This window comes from Phoxinus phoxinus (genome assembly GCF_949152265.1).
Source record: "Phoxinus phoxinus genome assembly, chromosome: 17".
NCBI classification, from domain to species: Eukaryota; Metazoa; Chordata; class Actinopteri; order Cypriniformes; family Leuciscidae; genus Phoxinus; species Phoxinus phoxinus.
Window position 1 is genome coordinate 23,791,743 of NC_136892.1, and position 17,614 is coordinate 23,809,356.

Genomic DNA, 17,614 nt, shown 5'->3' on the forward strand with positions numbered 1-17,614 from the left:
TAATGGACTGGAGTTCGTCATTTATCGTTAGGTTTTTAACGTGCCCAGTCAAGTTAAAAATATGTATTTTAAAGATTTAAAATAACTGATCTAAAGATGTAACGTTAGCGGTCTTTTCCATCCATTTGTACTTTGTTTGTATTGCGCGCTCTCTAGAGTGAATGCAGCCGTGTCTCTGAGCTGCCTATTCAAAATTGGCGCGTCCAGCTAACATTATCATAGTAGCTTACGTTATGCTGAGCGTCAACGAAAATCATACCATAACAAACGACCAGTACGCATGCGTAACAGCCCGTCTTAGACATTTTGAGTAATTTTACTTAAATTACGCTAGTTATGGGAGCTATATTTTCGAATATTTCAGCAACAATAGAACATTTTTAGTAAACTCAACATTTTGGCTAAAATCAAGTAAACTTACTAGTATTTTTATAGTAAGGAATACTATTTGATTTTACAGTAGTACAAAGAAAAACTAAAACAATGTACAACAAAAACCAAACCATCGTCCAGGAATGCTGTCCGTCCCACTTAATGGACTGGTTTTATGAAATGCATTGTAAAGTTGCCGGGAAGACCTCACCTTATAAATTCTTTCAGGAGATGAAATGTGATTTGTTTCACTTTACACATTTTCTCAACACTTCACGGTTGAGTGATAGTATAAAAATAAAACAATGTGTAACAAATAACATATCCCAGGAATACTGTCCATTCTTTATGGACTGGTTTTATGAAATGCATTGAGTTGCCGGGAAGACCTAATGTGATAAATTCTTTCTGGAGATGTGATTTGTTGTTGTAAGAAAATTCTATCTTCAACTTCTTTTTTTAAAAACACTGCAGTGTTGAGCTCCCTGCTGTCCTGGTAGAGTTAAACCATTACCTGTTTGTGCAACATCACCTTGAGTACATGGCAGACAATATAACCAAAAGGCTGCTCTGTTCTGACCACAGTCTATATCTGTGCAGACCAATCCATACTTTATTACCATAATAATAACACTATCTGTTGACACTCACATATCTCACACCATGTCTGATCTCACTCATGGTCCAGATGACTGATGTCATTTCATCTCAGTTCAAATGATTTGAATGTCACAGTATGGAAGAACTTGAGGCTGATGTGTGATCAGACTTTGGTGTAGATTAAATGAGACATTCGTTTTTACAGTCGCTAGGACACATTTCTCAATACTTAAGTCACTTTTTCAAAACTCTTCACACAGTTCTTCTAACCAACTTTCAGCTTGGCACAGCAGTTCATTTCACATTCAAAATGCACCAAAAACTACCAAATCACTTCATACATGTCTCAGATCAACACATTCTTCCATAACACTAGCAAAGGTTGACAGACAACAAACACACTTTATCACCCACAAAACAATGACCTAAAAAATACTAACAACATAGTGCATTCAATGACTACATCTTTCATATTACATTAATTATTTTCTCACTTCGACACAACAACCGCCAAAACTCTGTGTACCTACAGGCCAATTTGCACATGCTTACATACTGATTTCAAAACTGTTACAGTTTTTTTTTCAACTGCTTACACACATTTTCAAAACTATGTCACCTTTTTTTCAAAACTCCACACACAATTCCCAAAACTACACACACAAATTGCAAAATGCATCACATCTCCTTCAAAATGTAACACTGCATTCAAAATGCCATAAATGCATGTTAGAATGAAGCATTTGCATCAAATGGCAAACATTTTTTTCATGAATAATAGTACATTTTTGGATATACCATGTAAACACTGTTGTTCTAAATCTAAAGCTCTTGGTCTTTCATAGGCTTATATCTACATTTCAATACAATGTTCTACTCGTGAAAGTAATCTACTGAGAGGGATAACAAGTATCACTGTAAACACCAATGCAATGTAGAAACAGAAAATATGTATTAGGCCAAACATTACTGTTGTAGCATACAACAAAACCATAAACATATGTAAACCAAAAGTATATTCTTTAAAATACAGTAAAGAACACAATTGTGTGGGGGGGGGGGGGGGGGGGGGGGTCTATGTCCATTGTTGGCATCCATTGTTCAAAACAGGAAATCTGACCTTTGACCTATTTATAGGCCTATACTACAGTAAAGCAGTGATTGGTTAGTGATCAGTAAAGCAATTAGTGTTTGCACATGTAAGGAGTGTGTGTGTGTGTGTGTGTGACCTGGTGAATAAGTATAGCATTTTGATTGGTTGTGTTTGGAAAAGGAAAGCAAGTTAGTTCCTGTTAGATTTTTGTGTTTTATCCAATCCGATCCAATCCAATCCAATCCAACTTTATTTCTGTAGCACATTTCATAAACAGAAGGTTTCCAAAGTGCTTCACAGAAGGTTCCACATACAGATCAATTTTAGGTAGAGAATTGTGTGTAGTGTTTCGAAATAAGTGTTCTATGCAATTGAAAACTGAGTCAAAGGCTGAGAAATAGCTTATGGTTTTGGAGATTTGGTGTGTCGTTTTGCACTTTGAGTGAGAGGTTTCAAAAATCGTGTGACATGAAAAGATTTTGTGTGTAAGCAGTTGGAAAAAACTGTAAACTTAAGTTCAAAACAATAACATAATACAAAACTGTATACGACAGCATTTTGCCACATTTCTACAGTATATTGTAATGAAATATATTTAGAATCTAAAAATTAAATGGTATAAAAACAATTGGACCAACCACAACTGATTCCTGTATCTGTGTCGGTGGATGGTGTGTAGACAAATGTTTGTACTTTGGAATTTTGAATTTTTTTGCATATAAAAAAAATACATATAATATAGAAAGTATTGAAGCATATGCATCATGTCTGATTCATTCTAGTAACATTATATTGCAGTGAATTCTAAACAGTAGAGAGGTAGAAGAAAGAAAGCATTTACAGCAGAAAACATTGTATAATGCTCCTGTTGTTCGTGTTTTTTAGGTCATTGTTTTGTGGGTGATAAAGTGTGTTTGTTGGCTGTCAACCTTTGCTAGTGTTATGAAAGAATATGTTGATCTGAGACATGTATGAAGTGATTTGGTAGTTTTGGTGCATTTTGAATGTGAAATGAACTGCTGTGCCGAGCTGAAAGTTGGTTAGGAGAACTGTGTGAAGAGTTTTGAAAAAGTGACCTAAGTATTGAGAAATGTGTCCTAGCGACTGTAAAAAACTGTAATAAAGAGGAACTGTAGGAGCATATAATAATGAGGAACTCCTTAGCCTTTATGGCATAAAGGCTAAGGCGACTTCAAATAAATCATCATATTTCATTCATTCTTCACATTTCATATGTCACAGGGGACTGAGCATGGGAATGTGCACACACAACAAACTGTTTCCACCATTACACATACACACAAACTAAATGCCTTCAAAATATACCATCCTTATGTAGTTGTATGTGTGTAGCCCTGATTTTTGTGTTGTAACATCCTATCAATTGTCCCATGTTGTTAGTTTCATTGTTTTGTCTGTTGTGTTTAATGCTGTGATGTGATTAAGGGCCCTATTTTTAACGATCTAAAACGCAAGTATCAAATGCGTAACGCAAGTAACTTTGTGGGCGGATCCCGGGCGCTGTTGCTATTATACCGGCAGGATAAATGACTCTTGTGCCCGACACAAATCTAAAAGGGGTTGGTCTGAAGTAGCTTCATTACTCATAGGTGTGGTTTGGGCGTAACGTGAAATAAACCAATTAGAGCGTCCTCTCACATTTCCTTTAAGAGCAGGCGCGCTTGTTCCATGGCGGATTGCTATTATAACGGCGAATTTGCCAGCGCACGCCAGGAGCGGTTCACAGCCGAGGAGACCGACGTTCTCGTCAGGACCGTAAAAGACAGAGAAGTGACAATGTATGGGGATGGGAGAAACCCACCCAAGTTAGCTTCGGTTAAACAGGCGTATAATAATTTGGGAAAATGAGTAATCTAGATTTATGCCTATTTTTTCACATCTTCATGGACACAACAATGATTTCCCTCGTGTTTTAATATTTTTCCTTGCAACAATGTATGATTTGCAAAAATGAAAACTGCTGCATCCGTTTAGATTAGAGAATCAAAGTGTATGCGTGTTGTTCACACGCTACATAATGGCCAAGCATGAGCCCTTAAAATAGCATATGACTATCGCGCAACTGTCTTTAGACTAGGTTTTACGCTGCACGTCAGCTGGGACTCTGGAACGCTGGACAACACGAGCTCTGGGCTGAAGAGAGGTTGAAGAGGGGAATGGTGTCGGGGCCCATATCGGCCACGTCCTCTCTTGCGGCCTCCACGGGTCCCAGGGAATATGGCTAGGTGGGTTCCCTCAAAGGATTGCTTGTAGACGGGGGTATCTGCTGAACAGGGATCCGTTCTGCTGACGAACGGGAGTTCAGGGGAGCTTCTAGAAACATTACTGGATCTTTCCCTTCCAGCTTGACGGCTGGCTGCTATGGTCTTCTCAGTCCTTCGAGCACACATGGCAAAATACTCGAACAAGGTCACATAAGTCCCTGACTCTCCTTCAGGTAGAGAAACATCAAGACTGGGAGAAGCAGGCAAAGGGGCAGGCCGGACAACAGACAGGCTGGTGGGTAAGTCATTAAGAAAACAATCTAACCTATCCTTGATAACATCAAGGTGGGGTACAAAATGGCTCACCCAAGGTCTCTCTTTAAACCAGCGCTGCTGTGTTGAAATGCTCTCCAGGATTGGAGCATGCTGATCAGGTGTAGAGGTAGCCAAACATGCCACAGTCTGATCAAACTGTGCAACCCTCTCGGAAAAAAGACGCCTCTCTGCTGGGTCCATGATGTTCAGGTCATTCTGTCACGAATTCAGAGAGTGTGGTCCCAAATGCAGAGATGGAAGGCGATGTGATGAGCTTGAATATTTATTAAACAAAAATCCATGTATAAAAATCCATTTATCCAACAAAAATCCATCCACCAAAAGGTGTCCAAAAACAGCAGGCAAGGTTATCCAAAAAACAAAGGAACCACGGGAATAGGCAAAAACAGGCAGACTAATACACAGCACTCCGACAGAAAATATAATGACCTGACAACAGACAAGGGGAACACAGACACTAAATAAATGAATGGCGAATAAGCTCTCTGTGCATGATGTTCTTCGTCAGATCATTGATCAAGATTCTAGTGACGAGGATGAAAATAGTTCCCTTTCGAGAACGGTCACTTAGTATTGCGTAGCTAATTCACAGTGGGGAAACTCCCTTCCTCAGATTTATTGAAGCTTTTATGTAGAACACATTGCTGCACAGCGAGCACAGAGAGTGACTGGCTCACTCATTGGCTGTGCTGCAGCAACGGCAGAAGTAGCCCGAGAAAAGGAAGAGCAAGAGGGGTAGCATCGCCATCTATAGAGAGAGCTAGCCGTGTCTGCAGCACCGAAACAGGCATGCTCTCGCAGAGATGCGAGAGCACTTCCAATACAGTGAAGGCGCAGTCTGCTCTGTGATGGCTCGTTCTGGCAGAATAAGGCTTGTTTAGCGATAGCTTCAATGTTTCCTGAGGATATAGGGACGTGAAGTGTCGCTGAAGAAGAGAAAATCTGCTATAATGGTGAATACGGGCTCCCTTTATAGACGCAGCCACGCCCAATTCGGCAGTCTCTGACATGTGTTGAAAGAGACCGCCGAATTGGGCGTGGCTGCGCCTATAAAGGGAGCCTGAATTCGCCATTATAGAAGATTTTCTCTTTTTTTGATTGACTAATGCTGCGTTCACACCAAACGCGAATATGCGTCAAAATTCGCGCCTGCCGCGTCTGGTTATTCGCGTGACCACTTTGTGTTCATTCGCGCGTCAAGAGCGGAATTGACGCGTGTAAAAAAAAAAGTTTGAAGCGAAATTTACGCGCGTCACGCGCGTCAAGAGGCGAAAGTCAGTTTCGAGACCCGCTGGCGGCCATCTTTTTACAAGATGTCTGATGAGCGATCATTTACCTTTATATACTGTCTATGTCATTTACCGAGAGAGTCACCGCACTGTATTTACTCTGGAGAGCAGAACAGCGGCGTAGGGATCATCGTCGCCGTATTTGGGTCCACCAGACCCTTCGGAGGCGAACCCAGTTTGGCGAATTTCACCATTTGCTCCAGGAGCTGCGGCTGGATGACGGCCGGTTTCAGCGGTACTTCCGCCTGTCCCGCGCCCAGTTTGATGACCTGCTGTCCCGCATCGGAGCGAGGATCACCCTCCAGGACACCAACTACAGGCGCTCTATCCCAGCTGCGGAGCGCCTGTCCATCTGTCTTCGGTTAGTAAATGTATATGCTATTTTAAATACAGTATTTGCTATGCTATCAATATTTTTTTTTAAACTGTGGTACGGATACCACTGTTGGCGCTCTTTCTAGTGATAACGTAAGTTACTCCGTTAACTGCTTTTAACCTAACGTTAAGTTAGACATCAACCTAGAAATTAAAATATTATATTGGCAGACGTGATACTGTCGTGTCTCTGTAATACAGTGATCTTTCTAGTGATACTGAGTTAGCTATAACCTAGACATCAACCTAGAAATTAAAATTCTATTGGCAGACGTGATACTGTCGTGTCTCTGTATAAACACAGTGATCTTTCTAGTGATACTGAGTTAGCTATAACCTAGACATTAACCTAGAAAGTGTCATGATTCTCTGTATAAACACAGTGGCCTGCCGCCACAACATCAAGCAGGCTCCTGATTGGTTAACGCGGCGCGAATTTGACGCAGAAGTTCAGATTTTTCAACTCGGGCGGCAGACGCGAATTCGCGTCAAACGCGTGAATGCACAAAAAGCACAATTCGCGCTTAACGCGCGTATCGCGCCAAACGCGCCAAACGCTCAATTCGCGTCATTCGCGCGAACTAGACGCGCGAATGAGGCGAATTCGCGTCTACCGCGCCGCGCCAAACGCCTCATTCGCGCCGCAAGAACTCCAGACGCGCGTGAACGCGCCTTACCATTGACTTAACATTGAAATCATTCGCGCCTGACGCATATTCGCGCTTGGTGTGAACGCAGCATAATGTTTTTTTTTTTTATGTTAGCTATGCATCTTTGTAAAAAGCTGTCATTTTGCGAAGAGAAGTGTCATGAATTGCGTGGAAGCAAAGGCGGTAGTCGGATCTAAATGCAGCAGTAGACTTTAATAACTCAGAACGGGAAAACTCAGAACAGGAACGTACTTATATTCAATAACTGACAAGGAACAAAAGAGCACACAGGGTTTAAATACACAGAGGGGATCAGGGAACGAGACACAGCTGGGGCAAATGAGAACAACGAGAGGGACCATACAAACTAACAAGGCAACACACCTGAAACAAGGGAACTACTAATTAACATGACTAAGGATAACAGAATACAATTAACAAGGCAGAGAAACAAGGTACAAACTGAATGAAAAAAACCAAAGACAGTGAAACCACAAACCAGAAACATGACACAATAAACAACACTGTTACAAGAAGCATGTTCCAAATAATCCTGCTCATTTTTTTATAACTTTGTCTCCTGCTTTACTGCTGCTTTCTGCTATTTCACGGCGATTCTTCTGTCAACCATTCAGGCTATAGACCTCAAATGCCATGTTCTCCGCTAAAGTAAAAGCAGGTGTAGGATAAACATGTCGCCATATTTGATTTACTCCAGTCACAGTCTCAATGATAAGATGTTTACAGCTAGTGTGAGAATAAAAAAGTGGATTGACATCAGTTAGGCCTACTTGTTCATGCAGTTTTTAGTCAAATACTGAACATGTAAAATGCTGTGAAAATGGAGTAGTTTGCGAGTCACACCCGTTATTAAATACGATTGTATTGTGAATGTAGTCAAAAATCTGTGTCATTTAAAATGTTTGAATAAATAATTTCAACAATTTGTGCTTAACAAATAAATGTTGATTGATTGATTGATTGATTGAAAAGAAGGTGCCAGGATTACTGTTTTAATCATATTTTCATTTATTCATGTTTTCAAAATCACCATCTTCCATAAATCATATTCAGATCAAAACATCACATTCATGTCAACAATAGTATAATGAGTACATTACTGTACTGTTTTATAATTTTCCATCTCTGACTGAAAATCAAGCTACATTGTATATTGTTAGTATTTTTATATAACCCCTTCACTGATTTAATATCCATTAAACAACACATGCCAATGACATAACATTTTGGAAAAACAAAATCTGGATCATTCATTTGTAAAAGTCTTCATAGATTATAGTATAATTTCATACTAGATTAAGTATTGAGCCCACAACTGCATTTATTGGAAACGTCAAACCACTGTCCTCCTACGTCAGGGATTGATCTTACGATAGTCTCTCAAATGCATGGTCACGTTGTTGGGAAGTCCAAGTCTGATCAGTTCCTCTTGTAACTGAAAATATATGAGCTTTATGACAAACCTACCATGTGCTGACATGTTATTCAGTCGTATAATCATTAATTTATTAAATTTTTAATGTATTTATTGCACTGTTGGAAGATTACAGTATATAGAAAGTTATATGTGGTCAATTAATAATATATATGTTATACAATGCTTATGTAAAAATAAATTTTTATTCATGTAGGTAAATGACTGTTTGACTGTTGAGTTACTTACCTGTATAATCACCAGCTCTTCCATCTGAGACTCTGACAAATTTTCTAGACTTGTAACTTCTACTCGCATTCCCATCACTGATGAATAATAATAATAAAAAACAAGTCAGCTGTCATAATACATACATTTATGTACTACAGTTTACAGTTTTTTTAATTCACTTTGGTGCTATTTTCAAAACTCTTAATGCTAATATCACAACAGATCATCAAAAGTGCACTTTTTTTTCAAACATTTCATCATGTTTTCAATTGTGTTAATACAATACTCAAAATCGCTAAGTATCCTTTTCACAATACAAAATAACTGTTTAATCAATATAAATGTTTCATTCACAGTAGCTGCCTTTCATAATGCCATTATCAAACATTTGATTTGCATCTCTTCTTGTTCATTTTAATACATTTATCTATTATTTAATCAAACTGATCTTAATGGTTAATCAATAAATAATTTGGTACACCTATAAATAAAGAAGTTATAGATATAGTTTCTACTTTGTTTGCAATTTCTGATAGATAATAACCAAATGTAATGAATTCTTTTTACATTATAAGTGATTTTTCTTAGATTATAACCACTATGTTTAAAGTGTTTTGGTGTGTGTGTGGTCTGTGTCCTGGTAAACTCTACATTATGGGGACAAAATGTCTCTACAAAGATGGCGATATCCGAAATATAAACTTTGTATAAACTAAAAAAAGATCATACAGTGTTTCGGTGATTAAACCAAATGTCCTCATTACATATTGCAATAATCTTGTGTTAGAAACAATGTTTATGTGGACTGAAATGTGTTTAACTGTAATGAAAGCATGAGATCAGGTTTTGAAAGAATGACTAGCTGTGTTACAAGTGGGATCAGTTTGGATTTTTGTACATGTTACTTGTGAAAATAGTACCAAAGTGAATAAAAGGGTAACAATTTACATTATGTTTTAAGATTATTGATAATTAAAGTAACAAACGGATCACATATCTAGACAAACATACCATACTCTTCTGAAATGGTGTGTTGATTTGATGGTCATCAGGGTCACCGAAAAACAAACAGAAAGCTTGCATTAGCAAAACATTAGCATGTTACACTTTTGATACAATCTTTCTATTATTCTTATTTTACAGAATCCACATTACCATCCACATTTTCTTGTTTTAGTGTGTTATAGCCTGATTATTGATTTTTTTTATAGAAGTTATATTTGCTCACCACTGTAACAGAAGAAAGGCAAATTGGCAAAGCATCCTTCATCCGTCCACTGACCAAAGTATTTTAAAGACACAGCTGTGCAGTGTTGAGCTCCCTGCTGTCCTTGGACATTTGCACCATTATCTGGTTGTGCAGCTTCATATGGAGTATTCGGCAGCCAATAAGTGAAGGAAGAGCTGCTCTGATCTGACCACAGTCTGTTTCTGTGCAGACCAATCCATATATAACCATAGCCATAATAATAACTATAGCCATAATAATAACGTGTAACATTCAGTATCTTTTGACGCTCTGTCTCATTTCTCATACTGGCCAGGTCAGTGTATCTCTCTCTGCAGTAGCTCTGAGCTCCAGTCCAGGTCCTTCCCTCAGTTACCAAAACATACTTCTGAGAGGCGTTTTCTCTACCTAAGGTAAAGATTTACATTTAAAATCAAGTCAGTTCATTTGTTAATTAGTCAACCATATTTTACAGTTTTTACCAACTGCTTACACACAAAATCTTTTCATGTCACACGATTTTTGAAACATCTCACTCAAAATGCAAAACTACACACCAAATCTCCAAAACCATAAGCTATTTCTCAGCCTTTGACTCAGTTTTCAATTGCATAAAACACTTTTTTCTAAACACTACACAAAATTCTCGATCTAAAACACAAAAATCTAATGGGAAGTGACTTGCTTTCCTTTTCCAAACACAACCAATCAAAATGCTACACTTATTCACCAGGCCACACACACACTCCTCACATGTGCAAACACTACAGTAATTTTCTGTTTCAACATTGCATTGGTGTTTCCAGTGTAGATAATTCATAAGGTTTACAGTGTACTTGTTACCGCTCTCAGCAGATTACTTTCACTGTAGAACGTTACATTGAAATGTAGATATAAGCCTATGAAAGACCAAAGAGCTGTAGATTTAGAACAACAGTGTTTGCATGATATATCCAAAAATGTACTATTATGAAAGAAGTGTTTGCCATTTGATGCAAATGCTTCATTCTGACTTGTGTTTATGGCATTTTGAATGCAGTATTACATTTTGAAGGAGATGTGAGGCAATTTGCATTTTGTGTGTGCAGTTTTTGGAATTCACCTTTGGCTAAGCCCCGCCCCCCTTAGTTACGGTTGCTACCTCCGACAACTTCATCTGGGCTCTGGTTTGGTATCAACATGGCTTATGCTGTGACGGCTCTTCCTGCTGAAATTTTATCAAACTTTTATAAAGCAGCAAATAAAGTGTCCGATAGAAGTAGGCAAAAGTGTCTGCAGTGTGCGTTTGAAGGCTTTATTCAAGACAAACGGTGAAACGCAAGCAACAACAAGGCATCCAAATAGAGGCAAAAGCATAACGGTCACAGTCAAACAATGAACACAGCATATCCTAATTGAGACGGAGGCTGTGACTCATGTAAGAACTGATTTTCCTGTTAAAATAAAACTCACCCTGCAATATAGCCATAAAACGCACCCTGGACAGAAGATCGCAAAGACAGAGCATAGGACATTGTCCTGTCCAAACACTTTTCCCTTATCTCTGCATCCCCCTCTCCCCCTGAGTCAAGTCACCAAAAGTTCACTAAGAATGCCTATATTTCACATATGATGTATCTTGTAAATCTATTGTTTTTCCTTTTCATGTTTGGTATCATTTTAGATGTCTCAGTGCGATTGGTAAAATGGTCTTAATTTCATTGCAGTCATTGGTAATATTAGAAAGATTAAGAACTTAGGAGAATCCTGTGTTCCTCTTTGGGTGATGTCTCTTCAAGATATCTCCCCACTCCCCCGAGACCAGGTGCTACCCCCTGGGGTACAGGAACTGACCCAAAACAAACTCTGAAAATATTGGCACAACCCTTTTGTTCTGGTCTGGGTATTTAAGGCTAGGTAACAGAGCTGTCTTTGGGATCCTGTAACCAGGAAAACCCCCATACAGTGCTGTGTCAGTGTTCTCCCGTTGGAAAACACTCACACACCGCTGTGTGTCTCTGTCAGGAATGCTTTGCTTACTTTTAGAGTCATCTTTGAGAAATTTATGTCATGCATCTATTATTTCTGAATTGGCTTTTAATTACTTGTGTAATTGGCATGATACATTTATACCTGACAAATAAATGTTACATCTTGATTTATTCTGAAGTTTTCTGAAATCATTATTTTAGTAGATTATAGGAGGCTGATGCTACCGCAAATCTTGAAGGATAGGTCAAACTAAAGGCGCATGTATGAATGGAGCAGTAGGCACGTCATCTTGAAGACCTTTTGATTTCTGTCTATTACTGATTTAGCAAGTTGTATGGAAATGGCTAAAATCAACTACACTCTTTTGTATGAGTGAGCAGTAGGCAACCGACTTAAGAGGTATTAGCTAACCCTACATCCTCTGACTAACTTCAGAACTGACAAGTTTTGTGTCCGTGAGAAACACGACGTGGCCGACGTGATCTCTGTGCGGCATTGGGTCCATAATGAATAAATAAATGAAAGATAAGAAACTCTGAATAAGATCTAAATTAATTCATAATCAATATATATGACTATTTTCTAATAAGAAACACAATCTAAATTTGATTATCAACTGAAACTGGAGTCAGATTTAGCGTAGAGCTAAAGTAATATTCAAACTAAATTCTAATAAATTAAGTGAACTTCACTGGAGCGCTGGAAAGATATACACGCATTATCCCTTCGCCCACCCCGTTGGATTCCGTCGTTGGGCCAATGGGTGGTCCTTACACTCACAATATCAGGAGAAACACTGTTCATGCAAAGCTGGGTAGGTCTCTATTCACTTCTATAATCGTTATTATTTACAAAGCAAACGGACTACGCGAGTATAAAGTTGTATTTATTAGCAGCGTGTGCTAGCGTATCAACAATTAGGGCAGAGAACCGAAATCATAACCTAAACCAGCATAAAACTGTCTAACTAGTATAACTTCAAAGTAAGGTTAAAAGCTAAATGTATCTTAGAGCACAAAAGTGTGCTTGTTGATCCTTGAGGGGTTTCGCTGACTGAGGACGTCCACACAGTTTAATCCAAAGACGACACTTGTCAGTATTTAACTTCGGTTTTGGGAAGGGGAAAAACGGACACCCCCCTCCAACCTCTCTGGGAAACGTGTATCAAATGCTTCACTGTAATTTGTGTTACAAATGCCCCAGGCACAACGTTTAACCATATTTTTTATAAAACGACGACGTAATAGCCTGCCGAGACCAAAAATATGAGCCTCCTGCGTTGATTCAATGGAGCGCCGTGAAAAAGTGTCGGAGCCTCTGTGGGAGCTCGTTCTTGGCTGCGCTGTGATTGGTCAATCTACATTCTAGGGCGTGGCTTAGCCAAAGGCGAATTGTGTGTAGAGTTTTGAAAAAAGGAGACATAGTTTTGAAAACGTGTGTAAGCAGTTGGAAAAAACGTCTCTGGTTACGTATGTAACCTTAGTTCCCTGAGAGGGAACGAAACGCTGCGTTTATGCAATGGGAACACTTCCAAGTGTCTCGTCATGAAGCACATGTTTAATCAGTCCAATGAATGAGCGGGACGTCAGGTGACGTCATAGACCAGGAAACTATAAATCACCCCTGAACGCAGAGCGTGACAGCTTCTGAAAAACCTGAAGCAAGTCGATCAGGGCATGCAGGAAGTATGGCAGGCGAACGCAGCGTTTCGTTCCCTCTCAGGGAACTAAGGTTACATACGTAACCAGAGACGTTCCCTATCAAGGAAACTCCCGCTGCGTTTACGCAATGGGAACCCCATACCCACTACGCCATAATGACAAGTGCCCGTTCTGTGTGAAGACCTTGCGCACACTAGAAGCAAGCAACCTAGCCCCAGGAGTGGAGAGGTCTAAGTCATAAAATTTGACAAATGTATGCGGCGAGGGCCAGCCTGCCGCATCACAAATGTCGTGAAGGGAAACTCCCGAAATTAGAGCCATAGAGGCAGCCATACTCCTCGTAGAATGGGCCCGGACAGCCAAGGTGAAGGCTGTCCGGCCGCTTCATAAGCAAGAGATAGCCTCAACTACTCGCTTGCTCATTATCTGTTTAGATGCAGGGCAACCTAACTAGTTAACCCAAAGCAAACAAATAATTGCTCTTATATACGCCACAGGGCAGCTCTGTGGACATAAGCATCCAAAGCCCGGACAGGGCATAACAGATTAAGTTTTTCCTGATCTGGGGTATTAGGTGGAGGACAGAAGGCCTGCAGCACAAATGACCCGCAATTTTAGAAGGGACCTAGGAATACAACCCGGCCTGGGGTGAAGAAAGACTATCACCCTACCAGGTGTAAATCCAAGTATGTGCAGGCCTCAGCCTCATGTACCACGGAGAAAACGAAATTAAGGATCTCTCCTCAGAGATAACCCAGCAAAGAAACATTAATTGCAGAAATCAAGTATTGTACCATCAGGGCAGATAACAAGATTCAGAAGGTATTCTCCGCACCAGGCAGAGAACAGTTTCTATTTCAATGCATATTCAGTATTCTCGTGGAGGGAGCTCTAGACTGGAGTATGGTCTCCACGACCTCGGTCGAGAGACCTGAATCTATGAGCTGGGCCCCCTCAGAGGCCGAGCCCACAGTATCCATAACTCCGGAAGAGGGTGAAATATTGTGTCCCTGATTGGGACGCTAAGTCCCTCCTGAACGGAATCTCCATGGGAGAGCCATCCAGAAGGGACAGTAGGTCTGAGAAACACTCTCGGGCCGGCCGGAATGGGGCTACTAATAATAGATGAGCCCCTACCCGGCAAACCCTCTCCAGAACTCCCGGGAGCAAAGATATCGGAAAATGCGTACAGGTGTAGCCTCAACCACACCTAGTACATCGTATCCAGTCCAAGCGGAGCTGGATGCATCAGGGAGAACCACAAAGGGCAATGCGTAGTATAAACGATGCAAAAAGGTAGACTGAGTTTACCAAAGTTCTCCCAAAGGAGCTCCACCACCTCAGGGTGAAGTGTCCATTCCCCGGGCCTCAGCCCCTGCCTCAACAGGATATCTGCTCTGATATACGAGACCATCAGTGTGTTGTCCGAAAGGACAGGCACATGGTGACCTCTCGGGTCTGAAAGGAAGTATTGAGATAATCGGAATACCAGCCATCACTTCTAGCCAATTATGTGCAAAAAGGAAGATGGTCCTGCCAAAGACCCTTCGCCGAGTGACCACTCATGATCACCCCCCACTTGTGAGGGAAACATCTGTCGATAGCATTATGCGTCGACAAGAAGCCCCCAACACTGGGCCTGGGCGAGGAACAAAGGTTCTTCCACATGACGGAGGCACGTAGGCATAGCCGCGTGACCTTGATCATGTGAAAACGGATTTCCCCTCGGAGAAAACCCCTTGGTCCTGAGCCACCACTGCAGGGGTCTCATGTACAGAAGGCCAAAAGTAATTACGTTGGACGCAGCTGCCATGAGACCCAACAGTCTGTAACTGCTTCACAGTGAGTGACTGGCCTAGTTTTACGCCATTTACGGCGAATCGTTACAGCATACCTAGAAAAGTGGTCCTCTGAGCTGGGAGGAGCACACTCTTCTTGGTGTTGAGTCGCAACCCCAACATCTTAAATAAAACAGGACGACATCTCGATGCCGAACTGCCATATGCTCAGATTGAGCTAGGATCAACCAACCGTCGATATAATATAATACGTGAATGCCCTGGAGTCTCAGAGGAGCCAGAGCTGCATCCACGCATATTGTAAAGATGCGGGGTGATAAAAATAGGCCGAATGGAAGAACCCGATACTGGTATGCTTCGCCCCTGAAAGCAAACCTCAGGAACCTCCTGTGATGAGGATGGATAGATAAGTAAGCGTCCTTCAAGTCTATTGTGACAAACCGGTCCTCGGACTGAATCTGTGCACAATCATATTAGCCTAAGCATACTTTGAACTTGAGATTCTGAAACCTGCCGTTTAATTGACGCAGATCTAGAATAGGACGCAACCCTTCATCCTCTTTCGGAACAATGAAGTAACGGCTGAAAAACCCTGACTGTCTGCTGGGAGGAGGAACCCCTTCTATAGCTCCTTTTGCAGAAGTGTCAGCACTTCCTGCTCCATAACCAGAGCCTGCTCGAGGTCCACCACTGTGGGGAGGACCCCTAGAAATCTGGGCGGACGAGAACCGAACTGAATTCTGAAACCCTTCTATAGTGAGCAGGACCCACTGAGAAATATGTGGCAGTAGTAACCACGCTGCCAGAAATTCTGCTAAGGGCACCAGTCTCTGGAGACTGGCCTCTGGATTTGGTTGAACAGTCACTTCGGTGCCCTGAAGCGGCGAACCGGTAGGAAACAACCGAACTGACAGCGCTGCGACCCTCCTCAAAGAGTCGCACCCCAGAGGTCGCCGAGGAGAAACGATTTCTCAAAACCGTCCCTGCCCCGGAGGAACCTTCAGAAGCCTGATAGCCTCAGCGTCAGGACTTCTTGTCCAAGTTTTATTAGAGATAACGACAGTCCTCAGATCTTGCCTACCTCTAACTCCTAGTTCCAACGACCCTCCTCGGAGGATTGTTGGAAAAAGCAGGCACCTCGGTACCCTGAAACGGCGAAACGGCAGGGAAACCGAACTGACCGCTCTACGACCCTCCTCGGAGGATCGTTTGGGGACGCTGACACCTCGGTGCCCTGAACGGAGGACCGGCAGGGAACAACCGAACTGGCAGCGCTGCGACCCTCCTCAGAGAGTTGCACTCCAGAGGGCGCCGAGGAGAAATGATTTCTCAAAACCGTCCTACCCCGGAGGGGACCATCCTCAGAAGCCTGCAGCCTCGGCGTCATTGAGTTTAATCCAAAGACGACACTTGTCAGTATTTAACTTCGGTTTTGGGAAGGGGAAAAACGGACACCCCCCTCCAACCTCTCTGGGAAACGTGTATCTGTGTTACAAATGCCCCAGGCACAACGTTTAACCATATTTTTCGAATATGATTTCTCGAAACCGTCCCTCCCCGGTATAGTTTGTCTGTTGCGCGACGCCATTCTGGAATGGCGTCAGCGCTGACATCCTCACATTCATCCATGCCCTTATATATAAATATATATATATATATATATACTTTACCAACCAGCGCTGCTTAATAATATTGATCTATTATTTATGATGGCTGGTGGGTAGCGTCGGGGTTATAATGACGCCGACTCAGGATAGAGATAGCTTGCAAGCGTCTCTTTAACCCGAGGCTCTGTCATACCATGATACTAAATACCCATAACATTACTATAGTAGAAGTTTGGGGATTTAAAACACATAAATAGAAACCGGTTTATTCCACGATCTCGACACCTCAGTGCATATAGAGGGGGGGGGGACGGCAATCCCCGACGAGGAGGCTGAGATATAGAGTTTATATATATTCATTATATTCTCACCCTCAGATTTTTCATCATTATATTCTCACTCTCATAATGTTGGCTGGCCAGTAAATATTAAACTTAGCAACAGCACTAGATAAAACCTCCTTTTATAAGCTCCTCTTTATTCAACAGAGTTATGAGCAAACTTATTTATTATAGAAACTCATAAAAATCTGCCTTATTATATATATATATATATATATATATATATATATATATATATATTCTTTATATATATATTCTTTATTGTTTTGTTCTCTCTTTCTTAACAAAACATTTCGATACCAGTTCCTCGGAACTGGATATCGCAGCATGAGTGTCTCATCGCGGGGAGGATAAACGCAGCGCGTGCTTCTCCCCGAGAAAAGCCACTGGATCTGGCAGAT

The 17,614-nt window shown here is 41.2% G+C and overlaps 1 protein-coding gene across 1 annotated transcript in view; it reads right to left on the reverse strand.

The window, feature by feature from the left end:
* Positions 1–7,052: 7,052 nt before the first annotated feature.
* The window catches only part of LOC306984536 (uncharacterized protein), a 33,353-nt gene continuing 22,791 nt past the window's right edge, over positions 7,053–17,614 (reverse strand). Inside the window, exons 23-25 of the mRNA XM_079586010.1 lie at positions 9,835–10,242; positions 8,625–8,701; positions 7,053–8,396 (exon numbers count right to left, since the gene is read on the reverse strand). Of these exons, the coding sequence (XP_079442136.1) occupies positions 8,316–8,396; positions 8,625–8,701; positions 9,835–10,242 (566 nt within the window). The 3' untranslated portion in view covers positions 7,053–8,315. The remainder of the gene's footprint in view (positions 8,397–8,624; positions 8,702–9,834; positions 10,243–17,614) is intronic.